This window comes from Medicago sativa, chromosome 4 (assembly GCF_051527215.1).
Source record: "Medicago sativa cultivar Bolivia chromosome 4, Bolivia_mono, whole genome shotgun sequence".
Classification (NCBI taxonomy): Eukaryota; Viridiplantae; Streptophyta; class Magnoliopsida; order Fabales; family Fabaceae; genus Medicago; species Medicago sativa.
Genome location: NC_140752.1, coordinates 68,946,334 through 68,969,015, shown reverse-complemented (window position 1 = coordinate 68,969,015; position 22,682 = coordinate 68,946,334). Strand labels below are relative to the sequence as shown.

At 33.5% G+C, this 22,682-nt stretch overlaps 2 protein-coding genes and 1 pseudogene across 3 annotated transcripts; 2 read left to right on the top strand and 1 right to left on the bottom strand.

The window, feature by feature from the left end:
- Positions 1-11,839: 11,839 nt before the first annotated feature.
- Positions 11,840-12,491, bottom strand: LOC146931179 (auxin-induced protein 15A-like). Its single transcript, XM_085702671.1, has one exon. It carries the CDS (start codon positions 12,268-12,270, stop codon positions 11,995-11,997), a length of 276 nt encoding a protein of 91 aa, XP_085558797.1. The 5' UTR covers positions 12,271-12,491; the 3' UTR covers positions 11,840-11,994.
- Positions 12,492-12,695: 204 nt separating this feature from the next.
- On the top strand, positions 12,696-13,735 carry LOC146931178 (auxin-induced protein 10A5 pseudogene; annotated as a pseudogene). The gene has a single exon (XR_015006617.1). The product of XR_015006617.1 is annotated as an auxin-induced protein 10A5 pseudogene (transcript).
- Positions 13,736-15,441: 1,706 nt separating this feature from the next.
- LOC146931177 (transcription initiation factor TFIID subunit 14b-like) lies at positions 15,442-20,190 on the top strand. Its single transcript, XM_085702667.1, has 6 exons — positions 15,442-15,640; positions 16,441-16,529; positions 16,652-16,873; positions 17,391-17,578; positions 17,668-17,789; positions 19,921-20,190. Exons 1-6 carry the CDS (start codon positions 15,527-15,529, stop codon positions 20,005-20,007), a joined length of 822 nt encoding a protein of 273 aa, XP_085558793.1. The 5' UTR covers positions 15,442-15,526; the 3' UTR covers positions 20,008-20,190.
- Positions 20,191-22,682: the final 2,492 nt, after the last annotated feature.

Genomic DNA, 22,682 nt, shown 5'->3' with positions numbered 1-22,682 from the left:
ATCATGTCTCTAACAAAGTGCAAGCGAATGTCAATGTGCTTTGTCCTCTCATGATACACTTGATGATTCGCCAAGTGAATGGCGCTTTGGCTATCACAATGTATCTTCACACATTCTTGAGTAATTCCTAACTCACCAATCATCCCTTTCAACCATATGGCCTCTTTCACCCCTTCAACAAGGGCAATATACTCCGCTTGAGTGGTAGATAATGCCACCACGGATTGTTGATTTGCCTTCCAACTAATAGCCGTGCCATAAAGAGTAAACACAAAACCCGATAGAGATTTTCTTGTGTCCACATTGCCCGCATAGTCCGCATCAACATACCCCTCCAAAGCATCTTCATCTTGAGCTGCTCTTGTGTATTTCAAACCGCACTTCAAAGACCCGTTTAAATACCTCAACACCCACTTCAAAGCTTGCCAATGCACAATACCCGGATTTGCCATAAACCGACTCACAATGCTAACCGCATAAGCTAAGTCCGGCCTACTACAAACCATTCCATACATGATGCTTCCAACCCCACTTGCATAGGGAGTACTTTCCATCGCTTGCTTCTCATCCTCGGATTGAGGACATTGTTTTATGGACAACTTTGTGTGGTGACCCAAGGGAGTGCTCACGGTTTTAGAGTTTGTCATTCTAAAACGCTCCACCACCTTCTTCAAATAACTAAGTTGAGATAAGAAAAGTTCACCTTTGTCACGATTCCTCAAGATATCAATTCCAAGAACTCTCTTTGCCGGACCAAGATCTTTCATCTCAAATTCACCATTTAACTTTTCTTTGAGCTTCACAATCTCATCCTTGCTAGAGCTTGCCATCAAGATATCATCCACATATAGAAGAAGGTAGAGAATGACTTTCTCACCCCTCTTCAACATGTACACACAAGAATCATACCCGCTTCTCACAAAGCCGGTCTTCAAAAGAAATTCATCAAACCGACGATACCATTGCCTTGGGCTTTGCTTCAACCCATACAAAGATTTCTTCAAAAGACATACCTTAGACTTATCCTCCACAAAACCTTCTGGTTGCTCCATGTAGATTGTCTCTTCAAGGTCACCATGTAAGAAAGCGGTCTTTACATCCATTTGTTCCAACTCAAGATTGAATTGATTCACAATAGCCATAAGTATCCTTATGGAACAATGTTTCACTACCGGTGAGAAGATCTCATTGTAGTCGATCCCCTCCACTTGAGTAAAACCCTTGGCCACAAGTCTTGCTTTGTACCTAGGACCTTCAACTCCCGGAATACCTTCCTTTTTCTTGAAGATCCACTTGCATCCAACTACCCTTTGGTGTTTAGGTAGCTTCACAAGTTTCTGTAACACCCCGTTTTCCCCAACGTAAAAATTTCATAATTAAAAATCAGAGTAATTCAACTTTAAACGGAATGCTACACTTCTTAAAAATTCATAAACTGAATAAATAACAATTTATTCTTCAAAATCATTTAACATAAGTAATTCAAAACTTCGCAGCGGAATTAGTTCATTCAACATAAAAAGTCTTTGGCACGCAGGCCTCATCAGAAAATCTCATAAGTCTTAGTTCAATATTTATTCATAAAAGTTCATAAACAATACGTAAGGAATAGAAGCAAAGTCAAGTCCCATCCCGTTACGTATCAGAGCACCTAGACACACATGTGAGGAGTCCACTCACAACGCCTCTAAAATCTTGATTACCTGCAAGTTACCCATACGAAGAGCAACATTTCCAAGCAGAGGGGTGAGATTTCTCAAAACAAAAATATTAAACATATAAATCATATAAAGTACATTCAACAACTTAAACATCTTATAACTCATTAATCATATCTAACAACTTAAACTTCTTTAACTAGTATCATTAATCTTCCTACATTAGTCATAGACTATCATAACACTAATCATAAACATCTTCATATATCATCAATTACTAATCTTAAACATCATTATATAATCAAATAATAGTCACCAACAATCATCACATAGCATCAATATCAATCATAAGCATCAACATGTAATTCACATAAGTATCATTATCAAAACATAGCATTACCGAAAATAACTTCATAATCAAATTCGTAATCAATTCCATATATCCACATAATTATAAACATCAACTTATAACATCATAAGTACAAACACAACGTTATCATGTATTGTCATAAATATATTCATAAAACATCACATATCATCATATCATAATCCACGTAACATCTTATCATAAATCATATAACATCATAATCAATCATCAACATAAACATCATAATCATTCGTCTTCATTCATCATAGCACTTCATTAATAACTTATCAACGTGACATCTTGACATCTAAACAACTTGACAACTCGACAACTTGACATCTTAACATCTTAAATCATCTTAAAAACCTCTTGATATGCAAATGCATGTGGTACCAATCAACAACATAAATGAGCGTAATTAGGCTCTTCAACGTGTGAGCATAAAGCTGCCGGGCTTAAAGCCCCCAACGTAGTTTGAGCACAAAGGCTGCCGGGCCTAAAGCCCCCAACTTTAATGAGCACAAGGCTGCCGGGCCTAAAGCCCCCAACTTTAATGAGTATGCAATGGACTCAACTTCCTACAACTTAGACAACTTCATGAACATCTATGACATCCTAACATCTTGATATCTTGACAACATAACATCTTAATAACTTGATGACTTCATAACGACTTGACGACTTAACAACTCTTATCATTTTAACGTCTTAACATCTTAACATCTTGACAACATATGGATCACATAAATAATTCATGTCATATCATAATATAACAATATCAAATGATAATAAACAACATCTTAAAACATCATATTCATCAATCATAAACAACTTCATATAACATCGTATTTAAACATCAACAATAATTCACTATGTATCTTTGTAAAAACATAATAAATTATCCACAACATATTTTCATGTCAAACCAAAACTATTGGAAAGATATCACAAATATCAGCAACATTCATGTTTACAACAAAGATCAATTCAAAACAGAAACATATGAACAAAACGCAAAAACATGATGTTGTAACCGTACAATTTTGCTAAGACCTCCCTGTAGTATTTTCATCATAACTCACAGACCAAACATCATTTTCACGTCAAACCAAAGCCACTAGAAAGCTAACAAAATTATCTAAAACTTTCATGTTTACTCCTAAGACCAATTCTGTACCGATCAATACCAGTTTTTATTTTAAATTCGGAAAAGTTGTGCTGAAAGTCCATAAAAATTCACTGTGACCTACGTGCAGTAATTTGATCATAACTCAAGTTCTATAAATCCTATTGATGTGAGACCAACGACATTAGAAAGCTAACATCCATACCTACAACTTTCGTGTTTACACTTAAACCCAGTTCGGAACTTAAACTTATCAAACTGAGACAATAAAAACGCGTTTTGCACATTGACAGCAAAATCGCAGTTCAGCTGCGATTTCGCTTTGGGGAAATCTTTTCCACTTTGTATTCGATCCAATACTCTCCAAACTTGACCCTAATCATTACCCTATGATTACCCTATCATTAGAACACAAATTATTCATCAACTTACTGTATGCAAATTCAAAGGGTTCTCAAGTCTATTAACAACCTATTACAATTATTAAACCTTAATTCTTAAACTCACCAACATCTCATCCAATTCCATGGTTCTAACCTCAAAACTACATCCAATAATCATCATATGGGTTATCTAAGGACTGTATACAATTTCTACATCAATTCAACAAGTTTTCATCATCTAATCATCAAATCTCTCTCAAAACCCTAATTCTCAAATTCTCACAAACTTTCCCCAACTTGTTAGATGCAATCTAATGATTTAACAACTTAATATTAATGCAAGATAGTCTCACCCTCACCTTAGATTAATTCCTGAATCAGCAGCAGCGTTCTTCTTTCCTAAGGTCTTCTCCTCTTCTCTTGACTTTTCTCTTCTCTTCTCTCATGTTCTCCTCTTTTCCAAAAAGCGGTTTAGGGTAAACTCTTCCCAACATAAGCTTCTCTATTTATAATACTAAAATATTCTTCCCAAATCTATTTAGGCCCAACAACTTATTCTTCTTTCTATTCTAACCCCCAATTTCACTCACACTAATAATCCTCATAATCTTATTTATTTCTAAATTAAATATATTTCTCACAAATAACAAATATATTTCTACACCAAATAACAAATATATCTCTAACAAATAACAAATATATTTCTACACCAAATAACAAATATATCTCTAACAAATAACAAATATATTTCTACACCAAATAACAAATATATCTCTAACAAATAACAAATATATCTCTAACAAATAACAAATATATATTATTCTAGTAAATACCAACATATAACATAACAAAATATCACTCATCAAAATAAATCGACTAAATCATAAAAAGACATCTAATCTCAAAACTACCTCCAAATCTACTTACTCTAATAATTCTCATATTCTAATAAATAATAGAATAATGCCACATAATAAAATACTAACACCTCATATAAATAAATAAATCACATAAATAGACTCTAACTTAATAAAGATAATTAAATAAAAAGGAGAGCGTTACAACTCTCCCCAACTTAAAAGAATTTCGTCCTCGAAATTCAGAGCATAAGAGAAAATAAATTTAATTTGGCTTGAGCATCTTAAACCATATATGTCAAAATAGAACTTCAGACAATACACAAAAATCACAACAAAGTTAGTCAGTTAAATATGATCACATAAAAAAAAACATAACTACTAACTAGAAAACATGACGACGCGACACAACTACTCATCTACTTGGCCGGACGGACCGACCTGCTCTGATACCAATTCTAACACCCCGTTTTCCCCAACGTAAAAATTTCATAATTAAAAATCAGAGTAATTCAACTTTAAACGGAATGCTACACTTCTTAAAAATTCATAAACTGAATAAATAACAATTTATTCTTCAAAATCATTTAACATAAGTAATTCAAAACTTCGCAGCGGAATTAGTTCATTCAACATAAAAAGTCTTTGGCACGCAGGCCTCATCAGAAAATCTCATAAGTCTTAGTTCAATATTTATTCATAAAAGTTCATAAACAATACGTAAGGAATAGAAGCAAAGTCAAGTCCCATCCCGTTACGTATCAGAGCACCTAGACACACATGTGAGGAGTCCACTCACAACGCCTCTAAAATCTTGATTACCTGCAAGTTACCCATACGAAGAGCAACATTTCCAAGCAGAGGGGTGAGATTTCTCAAAACAAAAATATTAAACATATAAATCATATAAAGTACATTCAACAACTTAAACATCTTATAACTCATTAATCATATCTAACAACTTAAACTTCTTTAACTAGTATCATTAATCTTCCTACATTAGTCATAGACTATCATAACACTAATCATAAACATCTTCATATATCATCAATTACTAATCTTAAACATCATTATATAATCAAATAATAGTCACCAACAATCATCACATAGCATCAATATCAATCATAAGCATCAACATGTAATTCACATAAGTATCATTATCAAAACATAGCATTACCGAAAATAACTTCATAATCAAATTCGTAATCAATTCCATATATCCACATAATTATAAACATCAACTTATAACATCATAAGTACAAACACAACGTTATCATGTATTGTCATAAATATATTCATAAAACATCACATATCATCATATCATAATCCACGTAACATCTTATCATAAATCATATAACATCATAATCAATCATCAACATAAACATCATAATCATTCGTCTTCATTCATCATAGCACTTCATTAATAACTTATCAACGTGACATCTTGACATCTAAACAACTTGACAACTCGACAACTTGACATCTTAACATCTTAAATCATCTTAAAAACCTCTTGATATGCAAATGCATGTGGTACCAATCAACAACATAAATGAGCGTAATTAGGCTCTTCAACGTGTGAGCATAAAGCTGCCGGGCTTAAAGCCCCCAACGTAGTTTGAGCACAAAGGCTGCCGGGCCTAAAGCCCCCAACTTTAATGAGCACAAGGCTGCCGGGCCTAAAGCCCCCAACTTTAATGAGTATGCAATGGACTCAACTTCCTACAACTTAGACAACTTCATGAACATCTATGACATCCTAACATCTTGATATCTTGACAACATAACATCTTAATAACTTGATGACTTCATAACGACTTGACGACTTAACAACTCTTATCATTTTAACGTCTTAACATCTTAACATCTTGACAACATATGGATCACATAAATAATTCATGTCATATCATAATATAACAATATCAAATGATAATAAACAACATCTTAAAACATCATATTCATCAATCATAAACAACTTCATATAACATCGTATTTAAACATCAACAATAATTCACTATGTATCTTTGTAAAAACATAATAAATTATCCACAACATATTTTCATGTCAAACCAAAACTATTGGAAAGATATCACAAATATCAGCAACATTCATGTTTACAACAAAGATCAATTCAAAACAGAAACATATGAACAAAACGCAAAAACATGATGTTGTAACCGTACAATTTTGCTAAGACCTCCCTGTAGTATTTTCATCATAACTCACAGACCAAACATCATTTTCACGTCAAACCAAAGCCACTAGAAAGCTAACAAAATTATCTAAAACTTTCATGTTTACTCCTAAGACCAATTCTGTACCGATCAATACCAGTTTTTATTTTAAATTCGGAAAAGTTGTGCTGAAAGTCCATAAAAATTCACTGTGACCTACGTGCAGTAATTTGATCATAACTCAAGTTCTATAAATCCTATTGATGTGAGACCAACGACATTAGAAAGCTAACATCCATACCTACAACTTTCGTGTTTACACTTAAACCCAGTTCGGAACTTAAACTTATCAAACTGAGACAATAAAAACGCGTTTTGCACATTGACAGCAAAATCGCAGTTCAGCTGCGATTTCGCTTTGGGGAAATCTTTTCCACTTTGTATTCGATCCAATACTCTCCAAACTTGACCCTAATCATTACCCTATGATTACCCTATCATTAGAACACAAATTATTCATCAACTTACTGTATGCAAATTCAAAGGGTTCTCAAGTCTATTAACAACCTATTACAATTATTAAACCTTAATTCTTAAACTCACCAACATCTCATCCAATTCCATGGTTCTAACCTCAAAACTACATCCAATAATCATCATATGGGTTATCTAAGGACTGTATACAATTTCTACATCAATTCAACAAGTTTTCATCATCTAATCATCAAATCTCTCTCAAAACCCTAATTCTCAAATTCTCACAAACTTTCCCCAACTTGTTAGATGCAATCTAATGATTTAACAACTTAATATTAATGCAAGATAGTCTCACCTTCACCTTAGATTAATTCCTGAATCAGCAGCAGCGTTCTTCTTTCCTAAGGTCTTCTCCTCTTCTCTTGACTTTTCTCTTCTCTTCTCTCATGTTCTCCTCTTTTCCAAAAAGCGGTTTAGGGTAAACTCTTCCCAACATAAGCTTCTCTATTTATAATACTAAAATATTCTTCCCAAATCTATTTAGGCCCAACAACTTATTCTTCTTTCTATTCTAACCCCCAATTTCACTCACACTAATAATCCTCATAATCTTATTTATTTCTAAATTAAATATATTTCTCACAAATAACAAATATATTTCTACACCAAATAACAAATATATCTCTAACAAATAACAAATATATTTCTACACCAAATAACAAATATATCTCTAACAAATAACAAATATATTTCTACACCAAATAACAAATATATCTCTAACAAATAACAAATATATCTCTAACAAATAACAAATATATATTATTCTAGTAAATACCAACATATAACATAACAAAATATCACTCATCAAAATAAATCGACTAAATCATAAAAAGACATCTAATCTCAAAACTACCTCCAAATCTACTTACTCTAATAATTCTCATATTCTAATAAATAATAGAATAATGCCACATAATAAAATACTAACACCTCATATAAATAAATAAATCACATAAATAGACTCTAACTTAATAAAGATAATTAAATAAAAAGGAGAGCGTTACAGTTTCCAAGTTTGGTTCTTTTCCAATGAATCCATCTCTTCATTCACCGCCTTCAACCAATACTTGCTTTCTTTGCTCTCAAATGCCTCCTTGAAGTTTCTAGGCTCCGAGTCTTGCACATCTTCAGCCGCATTTAGAGCAAAACACACCAAGTCCGCATAACCATATCTTCTAGGTGCCGTAATGGTCCTCCTCTCTCTATCTCTAGCCAAAAGATAATCGGGATCCACTACCGGTTGAGTTCCACTTGTATCCGATGTTGAAGCTTCATCTTCCACATCATCTTTCTCTTCATTTGGAAGCTCCACCTCAAACTGAGTTTCCTCCACCATTGTTTCCGGTTCTAAAGTCTCTAGGTCTTTACACTTCATCCCCATACGGGTCTCATCAAAGGTAACATCCCTACTAATCAAGACTTTTGATCCTCCACTAGAGTCCAATTTCCACAACTTGTAACCCTTCACACCTTCCGGATAACCAATGAAGACACATTTCAAAGCTCTAGGCTCAAGCTTGTCTTGCTTGATATGCGCATATGCCAAAGCTCCGAAAACCTTCAAAGAGGAGTAATCTGCCGGTTTCCCACTCCATACCTCCATAGGTGTCTTGAAGTCTATTCCCGTTGATGGACATCTATTGATCAAATAAGCAGCAGTTGTCACTGCTTCACCCCAGAAACTCTTAGGTAACCCAGCTCCTAGAAGCATGCACCTCACCCGCTCCAAAAGGGTCCTATTCATCCGTTCCGCAAGACCATTTTGTTGCGGTGTTCTCGGTACGGTTCTATGCCTCTTGATTCCTTTTAACCTGCAAAACTCATTAAATTGCTCTGAAACAAACTCCAGACCATTGTCAGTTCTCAAACCTTTTAGTTTAGTTCCCATTTGATTTTCTATGAGAGTGTGCCATTCCTTAAACTTCTCAAAGGTGTCACTTTTGTTTTTCAAAACAAAGACCCACACTCTCCTAGAATAATCATCAATGATGGAAAGAAAATAGGAACCCCCTCCATGAGTAAGAGTCTTGGAAGGACCCCAAAGGTCCGAATGCACATACTCAAAAGGTCTACTAGAATGATGCATACCACTACCAAACTTCACTCTATGTTGCTTGCCTAGTATGCAATGCTCACAAAATTCTAGCTTGTCCAATTTATCTTTTCCTAGCAAACCTTGTTTAGCTAGTTCAACTAAACCTCTTTCACTAACATGCCCCAATCTCAAATGCCACAATTCAGAATTATTATGAGGTACAACACTAGCTACCGATGCATTACCAATTACTATGGAACCATCTAAAATGTATAAACCATTCATTTTAGACCCTTTAACCGTAATCAATGCACCATGCGAAATTTTACAAACCCCATGCTCAATTTTAGTGCTATAACCTAGACTATCAAACATGCTAAGGGAAATTAAATTTCGCTTAAGTTCGGGAACAAACCTCACATCCTTTAAAAGGAATTCACGGCCATCAAACATCTTTAGACGAACGGTGCCCATGCCTTGGACTTTGCACGCTTTGTTATTTCCGAGTCGAACAACTCCTCCTTCTTTTAGAGCCAAAGTCTCAAAATATTCCTTCCTAGGACACATGTGATAAGAGCATCCCGAGTCCAAAACCCAACTCTTCTCCGGTTCCCAACTTGTGACCACTAGTGCACCCGCACTCTCATAACCATCTTCATCGGACGCCACCGCAACTTGAACGGAAGAACTACCATTGCCCCCTTTATCCGGGCAATCCTTCTTGTAGTGACCTTGCTTATGACAAAGAAAGCATTTATACTTTGATTTGTCAAAGCCCTTGGACTTAGACTTGGACCTCGACTTCCCCTTGCCTTTTCCTCTTTGCTCACTTCTCCCTCTTGTAACATTCAAGCCTTCACCACCATCATCAATCTTCAAGTCCTTGAACTTGGTCAATTCCTTGGTTCTCAAAGCCGATTGGACCTCCTCCAAAGTAGTGGTGCCCTCCTTACCATAAAGGATGGTATCCTTGAAATGCTCAAAAGACTTTGGTAATGAACAAAGTAACAACAAAGCCTTATCCTCATCTTCCATATTAACTTCAATGTTGGCCAAATCATCAAGAATTTTGTTAAATTCCGCCAATTGCTCCGAGATTGTTTTAGACTCCACCATCCTAAATGAATAGAGTTGTTGTTTCAAGAGTTGCCTATGAGCCAACGATTTCGTCATGTACAATGACTCCAACTTAGCCCACATCGACGCCGCGGTAGCCTCCCTCGCGACATCCCTTAAAACCTTATCTCCGAGACATAAAACAATGGCACTCTTTGCCTTGTCTATAATCTCACGCTTCTCCGCTTGTGTCAAATGTGCCGGCATCGCCGCTTCACCCTTCAATGCTTCTACACACTTTTGTTGTGTCAAAACCGCTTGCATCTTAACCTTCCACAACCCGAAATCATTACTTCCGGTGAACTTCTCGATGTCCCACTTTGAACCCATGATACCAACTTTACCAATTCACGCCTATGCCCCACGGTGGGCGCCAATTGTTGTGAATTCGGACAAAATCACACCAATGAATAACAAAGATGTGTGGAGCAAAGGAAGTGGTAATCAATAGATAAAGTGTCTCCAAGCAACAACAACAAAAACAGATCTAAATCTAAGTGTAGAGCAACACCACAAGCATAATCAAAGCAATAAAGATAAGCAATGAAAGAAAGGAACAAACACACCAAGATGGTAACCCAGTTCGGTCCAATATGACCTACTCTGGGGGAGAGAGCAGCCCTCCAATCCACTAAGATGAAAGTGATACAAATGGGTTACAAGAAATTAGCTTAAAAGCTCACAAAAGAACAAGACCTAATTTCTACCCATTTTCATGTCACCCACACTCACAATGAATCCTAAGAGAAAACACAAAAGGAAGCTTTTGATCCTTCCAATGGCGAAATCTCACTACCCAAGGTGTTTACAATGTTTCCCAACCCAAGAGATCCTCACTACAAAGACACTCAACCCTAAAGTTACCTCCTTTGTAATCCAAGTTTCTCTCTCTTCAAGCTCTCCTTCAAAATCTGCAAAGAAACACTTATATAGCAGTCTTCAGCTGTCAAAATCGTGTCACGTTTGTCCAAATCGTGACACGTTTGATACGTACGACCCAAGGTACGACCAACCTTATCCTGAAAACGTGCCCAGCAAGCCGAAAAATCGTGTCACGTTTTCCCAAAAATCGTGCCACGATTATACACCAGCAAAACATGCTTTCGGCATAGCCAAAATCGTGACACGTTGATGAAATCGTGTCACGATTTCTCTGTTTCTCAAAACCACAAATTTGAAGCCAAAACAACAGATATCCTAACAGTGACCATAGAATGAGGCCTGTTATATTAGCAGAATAATTGACCTTCTTACTGTCATTGTTATTGCACTTACTTGCTTATGAAAGGAAGGTACCTCATACACGATTAAGGCGTTTGCACCACAGAATTTTAATTGCATGTATATATTATTTAGTTTAAAAAGGAATAACTTTTTGGTAACTTTATGTTTCACCTTTTTTCCTAGGAAAAATATTTTTGCTCTACCCTTGCTAGGAATCATGTGTTCTACTTCTATTCCTGCTTTGATTTTTTTTTTCAGAATACCAAGTCATTTTTTTCTTAAAGAAAGCAATATTACTCATATAGTCGTATTTCTTAAGTTCGCAAGTGCAATAAACCAAAAACATAGAAGACCCGCTTGAGTAGTCGAATTTGTTTTCATTATAACAAAAAATATATATACTCCATAAATGTGTGAATCTAATTGTCATTTTTTTCCCATCTTTACAATTTCATTAGATGCCTAGTTTACAAAAAATGTTTCTACTAAACTATGTCAGTCTCTTTTGGTGTCAAATTCATAGTCCTTTCAAGCAAGATGTTATGTGTTGAAAGACATCTTCGGTGCAAGGAATGGTGAGGCCACCCATTGGATGATCATATCCAAACTCTTCTTCAGCTTTACTCAATAAGTCTTGAAACAATGGTTGGTTCAAGTATGATATTGGGATCACAAACCGTTTCTCTCCAATATACACGGCAAGATATCCCTTTGGCACGTCCACAGCTTTTGAAACTGTTCGATTTGCAGAAAATGATGCCCTTCTGATGATACCAGAGAAACGAAAACCCATTTTTGTATGTGTCAGAACTTAAATTGAAATGGTTTTAAAAAGACTTGTAAGCAAGAAGCAAGTTTTTGAAATTGGAGTGGTTTAGGATGTGAATGATTTGTGTTGGTTCTAAATGCTTGTAGCCATGAATATATATAGATAAGAGAATATAGAGAAACCATTGGCTACTTGAATGATTGGTGGAGGGATATACTGTAGTATAGGATTAGGATGGAGTCATAGAATCTACAAGGAGACAAGAGCAACATATATAAGATCACATGTGATTGTCTTAGAGGTCTACCCTACCATAAAACAGACCTATTCATGGAAGAGAAAGTTTAATTGACTTTGATACTTAATTAGGAATGCAAGGACCGCAAACTTCTGTCCTGATATATATGCAAATATCATGGAGTTGGTCTTGCAAATATATAAAATGTGGGTCATAATAGCTCATGTTCTTGTGTTCAATATTGGTTCTCTTGTTTCCTCCTCAAACTGTTCCATCACAAGCCTAACAAGTTGCACATAAATCTTAGATGTGAGATGTCTAAAGCATGTCTACCATTGGATTAGCTATACCCACCCAAATGCAAGAAAAAATATCAGGTTCCATTCACAGTGGAATTGTCTCAAATTTTAAGTGGGTTATTTGTTGGACATTATTTTTCAAAGTGGGGTATGTTAATTTTCTTCCATTTATCTTCCTAATCCTTGAAAACAATTCCATGTGATCCCTTGTCACTCACTGGGCCATATCACAGCTCATTGATTAATTGGTTTGTATATGCCCTTATTGCAACTATATACACACTATTTCATTGGACTCTCAAGCAACACAAGTCTTTTACATCCTAAATGCAACTATATATACACTATTTCATTGGACTCTCAAGCAACACAAGTCTTTTACATCCTAAATTATCATAATTCAAATATTTCTTTCTCAACCAATCCTCTAGCCATTAAAAAACAATGGGTTTCCGCATAGCAAAGCTTATCAGAGTGCCATCATTTTCCAAAACACAAGAATCTACCAAGGGACTTGAAGTCCCAAAAGGCTATCTCGCAGTCTATGTTGGAGATAGAATGAGACGGTTTGTGATTCCAGTATCATATTTGAACCAATCATTGTTTCAAGAATTACTACATCAAGCAGAAGAAGAATTTGGATATGATCATCCTATGGGTGGTCTCACAATTCCTTGTGGCGAGGAAGAATTCTTAAACCTCAGTTCTCGCTTGAGTGCGCTGTAAATCATGCTAATGGAGATTAAGATAGATTAGATTAGGCTAATTTGCACAGAAGGCAGTTTTATTTTTTTCTGTTACAAATATTTTTTTTCATTTTGTTTCTACCATGTATGAATCATTCCTACGGAAACAAAATGTTCCCTTAATGAGAATGTTATGACAGATTCATTAGCTTTTGCTAAATCTCAACAAATGCTATGATATACAGCAGCATCATTAATTTGTTAAATGAATTCAATTCAGGATCAAAATGAAAATATATTAATTGATCAAATAATATTAGAAGTTATTCTAAGTCAAAATCATGAATTTTAATATCATAAGAATGCAACCGTTCATGACTGTATTGGAATGACTGCAATAAGTTACTTGTGATTCAAGGTTACTAGAAATATTCGAGCATATATTGAAGTACATAATAAAATGTTATCTTTATTGGAAAAAGGTCTTAGATTTATGAATGACTAATCATTGATTATGAACCATCACCCAAATCAATAACAATATCGCCTAACTTATCCGGTCAAAAAGTAGGATTTTAGCATTGAATCTGAAATTTGAATATATATATGTAACGTAAATAACTTGAGTTGTTTTTTTAGAAGGAATAAATAACTTGATTTTATTGTTTGGAAAATTTTGTGTATGTTAAACTCAAAACTGCAAAATACTTTATTGTTTGGAAAAACCACCTTAGGTACATAAATAATTGAAGAGATGTGCAAAGGAACGTGAAAGGACCACATGATACTGTCTAGGACGTCTTTTATCAAAGATTTAGAAATTAAATATAGTTTGAATGCCCCATATTTGGATGTACCCACCATTTGAATTTTTTTGACAAACAAAGAAACCTGTACAACAACTCAAACAGCTAATGCTGGTTGGTTTTTTTTATGACACGCTTTAGAGTTTAGACATCTCACTTGTTGTATGATAGGCTTTTCAAACCCTGCAAATGTTACTATGACTATGATAGGATTTTATTTTATTTTTTGCTATATAGGATTGACCATGATAGGATTTTTTTTTTTGACATTGTATATGAACTAAATCCAATAATTTTACCGTAAAAGAGTAAGAGCTAAATTTCTATGCAAAACTAGTTTGTTCCGTAAAACTCAATTTCAAATTTTACAAAATTAATATTTTGACGTGCTTTTTTATATTGTAGAACTCGATTTAAAATTGTAAGAATTAAATGTTAAATTAACAAACTAACTACATTAAAAATATTTTTTTTTTAAAAACTACATTAAAAAATTGAAAATATATGCAATAGGTGAGTAAGCGTGCGAAATAGTGATTGAAAAAATATTCCCTAAAAAAAAGTGATTGAAAAAATATGTATGCAGTATAAGAAATATTTGAAAGTTACCCAAGAGCGTTTGGATGAGATGCACGGGTCTCTTCTAGCTTAACCAAGGTTTTGGGTTCGAATTCAGCCTTAGACATGTAGTAGCATTAAAACTCGAGGGGATACCCAGTTTACACCAAAAAAAAAATTTGAAAGTTACTATTATTTCCATTGAAAACCATTTTCGTCTAGATTTACCCATCTAGACACAGAACTTGGTTTTTAAGTGGGAAAAGTCTCAATAATATTATTTTTTAAAAAAAAATATTTGACTATTACTTTTCTCATCCTATGAGTTTTTCGCGCACCATAATCGGATTCTAAATTCTGAAAAATTTTAACGTGTTTTAGAGGTTTTTATTTTGTGTTTATGCCGTTCAAATTCTTTAGTCCATACTGCTTAGGGCGCGTGAGAAAATTATAGGGTGTGAAAATACTTTTCAGAAATTAAAAAATGTGAAGCAATAAGCCCGTTAAAATCTCCAGTACCATCTGGCCCATTCAGGTTTCAGGCCCAGCCCGTTAAACTATCATCACCGACACCCGTTTACAACGACGTCGTAACACGCAAGAACTGCACCGTGTAATTTTCAGACAGTGACGAACCCTAGAATCAGATTCTGAGATTCAAATTCGATTTCCGTGACGAATTCACAAATTGATATGCTCAACACCTCATCTTCGAAAAACCACGATCAAGCTCAGTCTCAATTAAGTGGTCCCACCCCTATTTCTCACCCAATCAAAATGGGCAAATCCGATGACAATGATAAGAAGGTAACCTTTGTTTTCATTCAGATTCGGTTAAAATCCCAAAATAACGCTTTTTACAACCATACCCTTTTTTTCGGAGTGCATAAAGTTTGCACCTTTATTCAAATTTGAAGCTTTGATTTGATACAAACTTATCACACTGCAATAACTTGAAATCAATCTGTAGAATGTTAAATTTGAAAATGATTTTTGAATGTGAATGCAATGTGAAGAGAAATTTTTCTATTTACTGAAGTAGAATCTCTTATTGATAATGAGCTTGATTGAATTGAATCAGTTAAGCTTATTTACTGATATAAGCATTTGTGATACTCTTTGGGAAGATTTCCTTTGGATGTTTTTAGCTTATTTCAATAAGCTTTCCTGAATAGTTTATGAAAACAACATATATGCAAATAGTTTGCCTTTATTTTATCTTTTACTATAGAAATAGTTTAAGAATAAGCACTTACATTACTATAAGCGTTAAATTAATTTGTTTATTCGAACATGTCGTATATTATCTGAGCTTGATTTAATTGTTCAAATGAGTTTTTGATCTTGTGTCGACCCTTATTGACTTGATTGAATTGAATTGAATTATTTGAGCTTATCTATTGAGGTAAACACTTTTGGGTTTGGGAGAACTGATGGAAACAACTTATAACATTTTCTTAAGCTATTTTCAGCTTATTTATATAAGTTTTCCATGATAGCTTAATGAAAATGGCTTATAGTTTGTAGCTTGTATGAAAACAATTTGTCTTTATTTTATCTTTTGTTACATAAAAAGCTTAATTAAGTGCTTTTATTACTCTGTGTAGAACTCAGGTAAGAAACTCAAAGATGTAGAAATTAGTGTTCCAATAGTATACGGGAACGTAGCATTTTGGCTTGGCAAAAAAGCTAGTGAGTAAGTAACTTACATTGCATCCTTCAATTGTTGTTTTAATTAATTAATAAATGTATTGCTTAAATGGGTTTTTTCCTTCACACAAAAAATGTGCTAAGGTAACAATGTTTATGTTATACAAGGTATCAATCACATAAATGGACTATATATGTTCGTGGAGCATCCAACGAGGACCTGGGGGTTATTGTAAAGCGTGTTGTTTTTCAGTTGCATACTAGTTTCAATAATCCCACAAGGATTGTGGATGCACCTCCTTTTGAGTTGTCAGAGGCAGGATGGGGAGAATTTGAAATTGCCATCACACTTTATTTCCACAGTGATGTTTGCGACAAGCCTGTGAACTTGTGAGTCGTTTGATGTTGTTTTTGATTTAGTCTTTGGTTGCCTGTTTATGGGGAAAATAAAGTTTCTTACCCTTTTGTGTGATACTGTGATCTCTTGCTTCAGTGTAGAGGTTCAAAGTATGCTCAAAAGTAGGGAAAATCTCAAATAGTGTTTTAAGTCCTGTTTGTTACATATCATTAACTATGTGCTTTTGTTTTGTAAAGTCTTGCAGTACTGTGGCTCTATGCCCTGCTAAGTTCAGTTAGATTGAGTTAGTAGTTTGGTTTGCTTTTGTGCCGCATTTTATTAATAATGATAAGCTTAAATGATTATAAAACAACTAATATCTATCGTGTTATGTTTTTATTAGAGCATGCAGCTATACGATTCCAATGCTTGAAAGTTATTCATTGATATACTACATGACCATAGGTCTATTATTCACTGTTATAAATCATGAAGATTGCAAACCATATTTTGTGAATGTCAAAATAATTTCTGAATCTTGTTTTTTATTGAAGTGTAATGTATATACAGATATCATCAGTTGAGGTTGTATCCAGATGATGAAGGCAGTTCCTTTTCCACAAAGAAGCCTGTTGTTGTGGAATTTTATGATGAGGTAGTTTTCCCCGATCCCTCTGAAGCTTTTTTAGCTCGTGTGCAGAATCACCCAGTTGTGAACATGCCAAGACTACCTGCTGGGCTTACCTTGCCTCCTCCTAGTATGTTACTTTGCAATTGCCATAGTCACCTGCGGCTTTCATTTTTCCACATTTGAGTTTAATTAACGTTACATTATCTATAAATGCAGTTCCAATCGAAGATGCTAGTAAACGGAGGAGAGGTGATACTAAAGATAATCCCTTAAGCCAATGGTTCCTGAATTTCTCAGAAGCAGATGAACTCTTGCAGCTGGCAGCAGCTCGTCAGCAGGTATGATGGACATAATATCATATTTAAAATATATAATATTTGTGGAAGTCGAAGTAGTTGTTGTTGCCATGATGATACATTTATTTGAATTTGAATCAACAATTTACAGCAAGTATATGGTTGCATCCTTACTCATAATGAAGTCTGTATCATACATGTACACGTGTTTGGCTGTTTATTACCCTAGAAATGTCGATTGTACATGAGTGTGATAGCATCAAGTTTTATGATTTTGTTCTAAGTATTCTCTCCACACTTCTAAACATATAATCAAGAATCTTCGGTTAAAGATTCAAAACTTCTGTTCTATACTTGAAGTTTATTTTTGTTTACGTGATGCTTATGACCCACTTTTGTATTATTCGTTGACTCAAAATGATTATGCCTTTGTATTAATTAGAATAGATTGCGTCTCATTTTTCTTAAATAAGATTATTGGTTGTAGTTACCTGTGCATGTAAAGGATTCTTGTTTGTGACCAAATGGTTTTATTCAAAATATTTCATAGTTATCTTGTACCATCTCTTGTGATTGTTCATCATTTAAGGATTTGTTTCTGGCATCCATTATCATCAATATATTGTGGATTAGGTTGTTCTAATAATATCTATGTGGGGCATGAATGTTCAGAGTGTATATCATAATGCTATTTTATACTAATAAATATGCTTAAATAAATTTCTGGTCTTGGTAATAGAAGCTTTTCAGCTTTGTTCCTTACAAAAAATTGTGTACTTCTATATGAAGAAAGAAAAATCTATTTTATCTTAGTTATTTAGGATCCCTCCATTACATGGTGAGGTGGCTGACAGTGACATGATTCCACCTTACTTTTACATATGGTACTTATTTGTTCTTTATTTAAAATTTATATAATATTTGTATAAATAAACATAAATAGAAATTAAAAAGTTAGTTTAATTAGGGTTAAAAGTTAGAATTTGCACTGTATATTTAATGGAGAACCTCTTTCCTAAATATTTTCTTTGTTCTTCGTTCATAACATATAATGATGACTTATCAGTCAAAACTTTTTTCTATGCTTCAACTCTATTTTTGTTTGGATGATGCTTACGTCCAATTTTGGGATTAGTAGAGTTAAAATAATTGTCTTCGAATTATTAGTACAAATTTTACTCAAATAAGATTGTAGGTTGTACTGACCTGTGCATGAGAGGAATTCCTGTTTGTAACTAAATGATTTAATTCAACTTCTAAAGAAAGAGCGTGTTCTTCATTGAAGAGTTTGCTTCTGTCATCCTCTATTATCTTTCATCAATTTACAGGTCAGAGAGAAAAGACATTGTACATGCAAATTAACATTATTTCAATTTTATGTAATAGCTATCTCGTACTATCACCTGTGCTTGTTCATTAAAGGATTTGCTTCTGACATCCATTATTATCAATTGTGGGTCATGTGTGTTCTAATAATTTCTATGCCGGGCTGAATATTCAAAATGCTTATCATAATGCTCTAAATAATAAATACTAGTAAGTCATTCTATGTCATTAAGACCAAAGATATACTGTTTCCATGATTTACTTTTTATTTCTGTGATCATGCTCTATAGAGGAACTTATTTTTTCTCCAAATCATTGACCATGTTCAGTATGCTAAACTCTGTGTGATGGTTCTTTTCCTTGTATTTTATTATTAAGTTGTTGTCAAGTTGATTGCTCGAGTTGTGGTCCATTTGGGTAAACAAAGTAGTTAAGTGCTTATCATATAAGCGTTTATGAATAAGTTAATTCTATCATCAAAAGGGAAATGTGGTTAAACTACTTAGATACAAGGTGTATGTTTTCAAAAATCACAGGCTATTGTTTATAATTTACTGAAACAAGTCGACGAAAATAGTGTTTCATTAATCGTGGACTAGTCATAAACTGTTTCATGAGTTAACTCAAACTACACGAGTGCTTATGTTATAAGATAAGCTTAAATAAGCTAATTATTGATGCTTATGTGTCCTCATTTGTGGAAGTTGATACATGCTGAATAGTACTTGTTGCACAAATTATAATATGCTTTACTCTTTCTTGACGACTTTGGATGACTCTATCATCTTAACCTTGTGAGAAAACTGTGTTGCCAACTGATAGTTATTTCATCTTTTCCATGGCGTAGGTTCAAGCTCATATTTCAAAACTCAAACGACAGATAAGTTTGATCGATGGACAGCATAAACAGCTTAAATCTTCTCCTGACCAATAGATATATAATTAGAACTTTGAGATGTATTTTCTCTTCAGTTGTATTGTAACTTATTTCATTTTTGTCTGTGGTGTTAAAATTGTATAACATTAATTTTCCTTAGCCAATAAACCCAAGCAGCAAATCTGTATGATTTAATGATAAAAGATTAAAAAAAATTAATCTTTTTTTTTGTTTGTTATACTTGTTAATCCTTTCCTATAAGCAGCAAATCTGTATGATTTAATGATAAAAGATTAAAAAAAATTAATCTTTTTTTTTGTTTGTTATACTTGTTAATCCTTCCTATGTAGCTGTTATATATTGATGCTGTCAAAAAGAAAAAAAGAGATCATATTGACATGGACTAAGTAATATACCATTGGTAGAAATTGTAGTTTGAATGTTTCTTTGATATTTTTCACCGTTATTGAATAAATAATTACCAGTAGTTTCACAGTTAATTCTGAATGTTTAAATTTATTTATCTCCAATGGTTCTTGACGTACTCATTTAGAGTATGTGAAGAAAATGAATAGATTAGTGGCTGAGGTACTAAATAGCGTCATTGTCAAAATGAGACACATCATCTCAGCTCCAATGAAGAAAAGTAAAATTATGCTTTCTCTGTTGTGATCTGCAATGAGGTTAGTTAAGGTTAGTTAAGGTTATCATTGTATTATTGGAAAAAAGGAATATAGTGGAATAAACTATAATGACATTAGATTGTGGATGGAAGTAGACTTGAGGGATTACTTTACTACTAATGGGAAAAAAACATCTAACTTCCACCTGTTTAATTTTTGGTGTCTTGTAATTTCACAAGTGAAGTTTCTATGTTGATGTTCTTTTTCTTCTTCTTCTTCTTCTTTCTTCTTCTTTTTCTTTCAAAAAAAAAAAAAATGTTGATGTTCTTTTATGTAGGTACAATGAGCAGACCAAAATGCAGAAGTAGTTATCAGTAGGTACAACAACGTATGGATGTTAACCAAGGAAGGGTCTTTTTTTATTTTGAGGCAAGGCGTGAATTTAGGAAGGGTCCTTTAGTACTTCGGTTAGTACATGCAATAACAATTTAAGGGACCTACTTTCTTTCAAAACCTTTGAGGGTTTCAGAGTGACCTGGATTGCAACAAGTTCACATGGTTGCACACAATAAACGATCGTTGATTTGAGATCACATAATTCAGATTGTACATTAGTAAAGTTAAATATAAACGATCCAAGTCATTAACTTGAAATCAGACGATCAAAATTTGTTACAACATCCTGTAATAGCAGGAAATCCAAATCGGTTTCAAAAATCCATTTTCGAACAAATACAATTTGTTTAGAATTACAATTTTGAACACAAAATTAGTAATTATTTGAATATGTAAATCTAGACTCATGTTTGGGGTGTATTTTAGATCTCCTTTCGTAATCCATGTTGGTCCCCCTGGCCCTAGGTTTTGTATTTGTTGTGGTGGATATTTTTCTTGTTATAAACCAAAACAAGAAAGCACTCTATGTAAAATTGGTATTTGCTGCTTCAATTTAGAGACAGAAGCTTACGTTTATTGGATAAGGATGAATAATTGAAAGGGTTAATTATGTTTTTGGTCCCTACAAAATTGCGACCTTGTAAGTTTAGTCCTTACTTAATTTTAATAGCATTTTTAATCCCTACAAAAAAAAATTTACTTATGATTTTAGTCCCTGCTAAAATAAATTTTGTTTAATTATCCTTAAACTCTTAAATTTTTTAACGATTCTTTTTATACAAGTTTAGAACACTATGAAAGGTTCATTTACTAAAATCTATAATTTTTTAACATGAAATAAATTAAATATGAATTTTTTAAAACGACAAAAGTTTAAGATATAAGTAACAAAAATATGGACGTAGAAATCAAATTTTTGCGATATTTTTTTCAGAGGACCTTTTAATAACGTTCTTAACACGCCTGTAAAAAAATGTTGAAAAACTTAAGAGCTTAAGCATAAATAAAACAAATTTGGATTGAGTAAGGACTAATATTGAGTGCAGAAATTTTTTGTAGGGATTAAAAATGCTATTAAAATTAAGTAAGGACTAAACTTACAAGGTCGCAATTTTGTAGGGACCAAAAACATAATTAACCCTAATTGAAATAGAACAAAAATAGAAATGGGATGCAACTGTCATCTTGCAACTAAAGTTTATTATTAAAATCAAAATCATTGTATAATCATAGTCAGTTAGTTGAATGGTCTTCTGAAAAGTCTTCATATCGCACTTTTTCTAAAATACTTAATAACACAATGAATGTTTTGAAGAATTAATTTAGATCTCTCTAAACTTCACAAATAATTGTTGATAGAGAAATTTCAAGCATACCTAAGTGCCAAATTGTACATAAAATTGTAAAAACTATAATTTCCAAATACACATAAGTAGTCATTTTTTGTGTGATTATGGATTAATACATATTACGTGAGATCTACACTTTGCATGTTACCTAACTATCCTTATTACAAAGAAACTTAGGTATTGTTCACAATTCACATGGCAATGAGTTCATTTTATGCAAAATTTTCTAAATATAAATCCCCGCTATTATCACAAAAGCAACTTTGTCCAAATATAGAACATCTTCTTTTATGGGTTGTCTTAAACAACCTCAATTTGGTTCAACATGTTTTCAGGTAATACCAACAGAAAATAAAAATGGCAA

Bases quoted from the DNA above. Each gene is read 5' to 3' on its own strand.
- LOC146931179 (XM_085702671.1), bottom strand. From the start codon at position 12,270: ATGGGTTTTCGTTTCTCTGGTATCATCAGAAGGGCATCATTTTCTGCA.
- LOC146931177 (XM_085702667.1), top strand. From the start codon at position 15,527: ATGCTCAACACCTCATCTTCGAAAAACCACGATCAAGCTCAGTCTCAA. The intron at 16,530-16,651 runs GTAAGTAACTTA...ATGTTATACAAG, and splicing joins CTTGGCAAAAAAGCTAGTGA to GTATCAATCACATAAATGGA. The intron at 17,579-17,667 runs GTATGTTACTTT...CTATAAATGCAG, and splicing joins GCTTACCTTGCCTCCTCCTA to TTCCAATCGAAGATGCTAGT.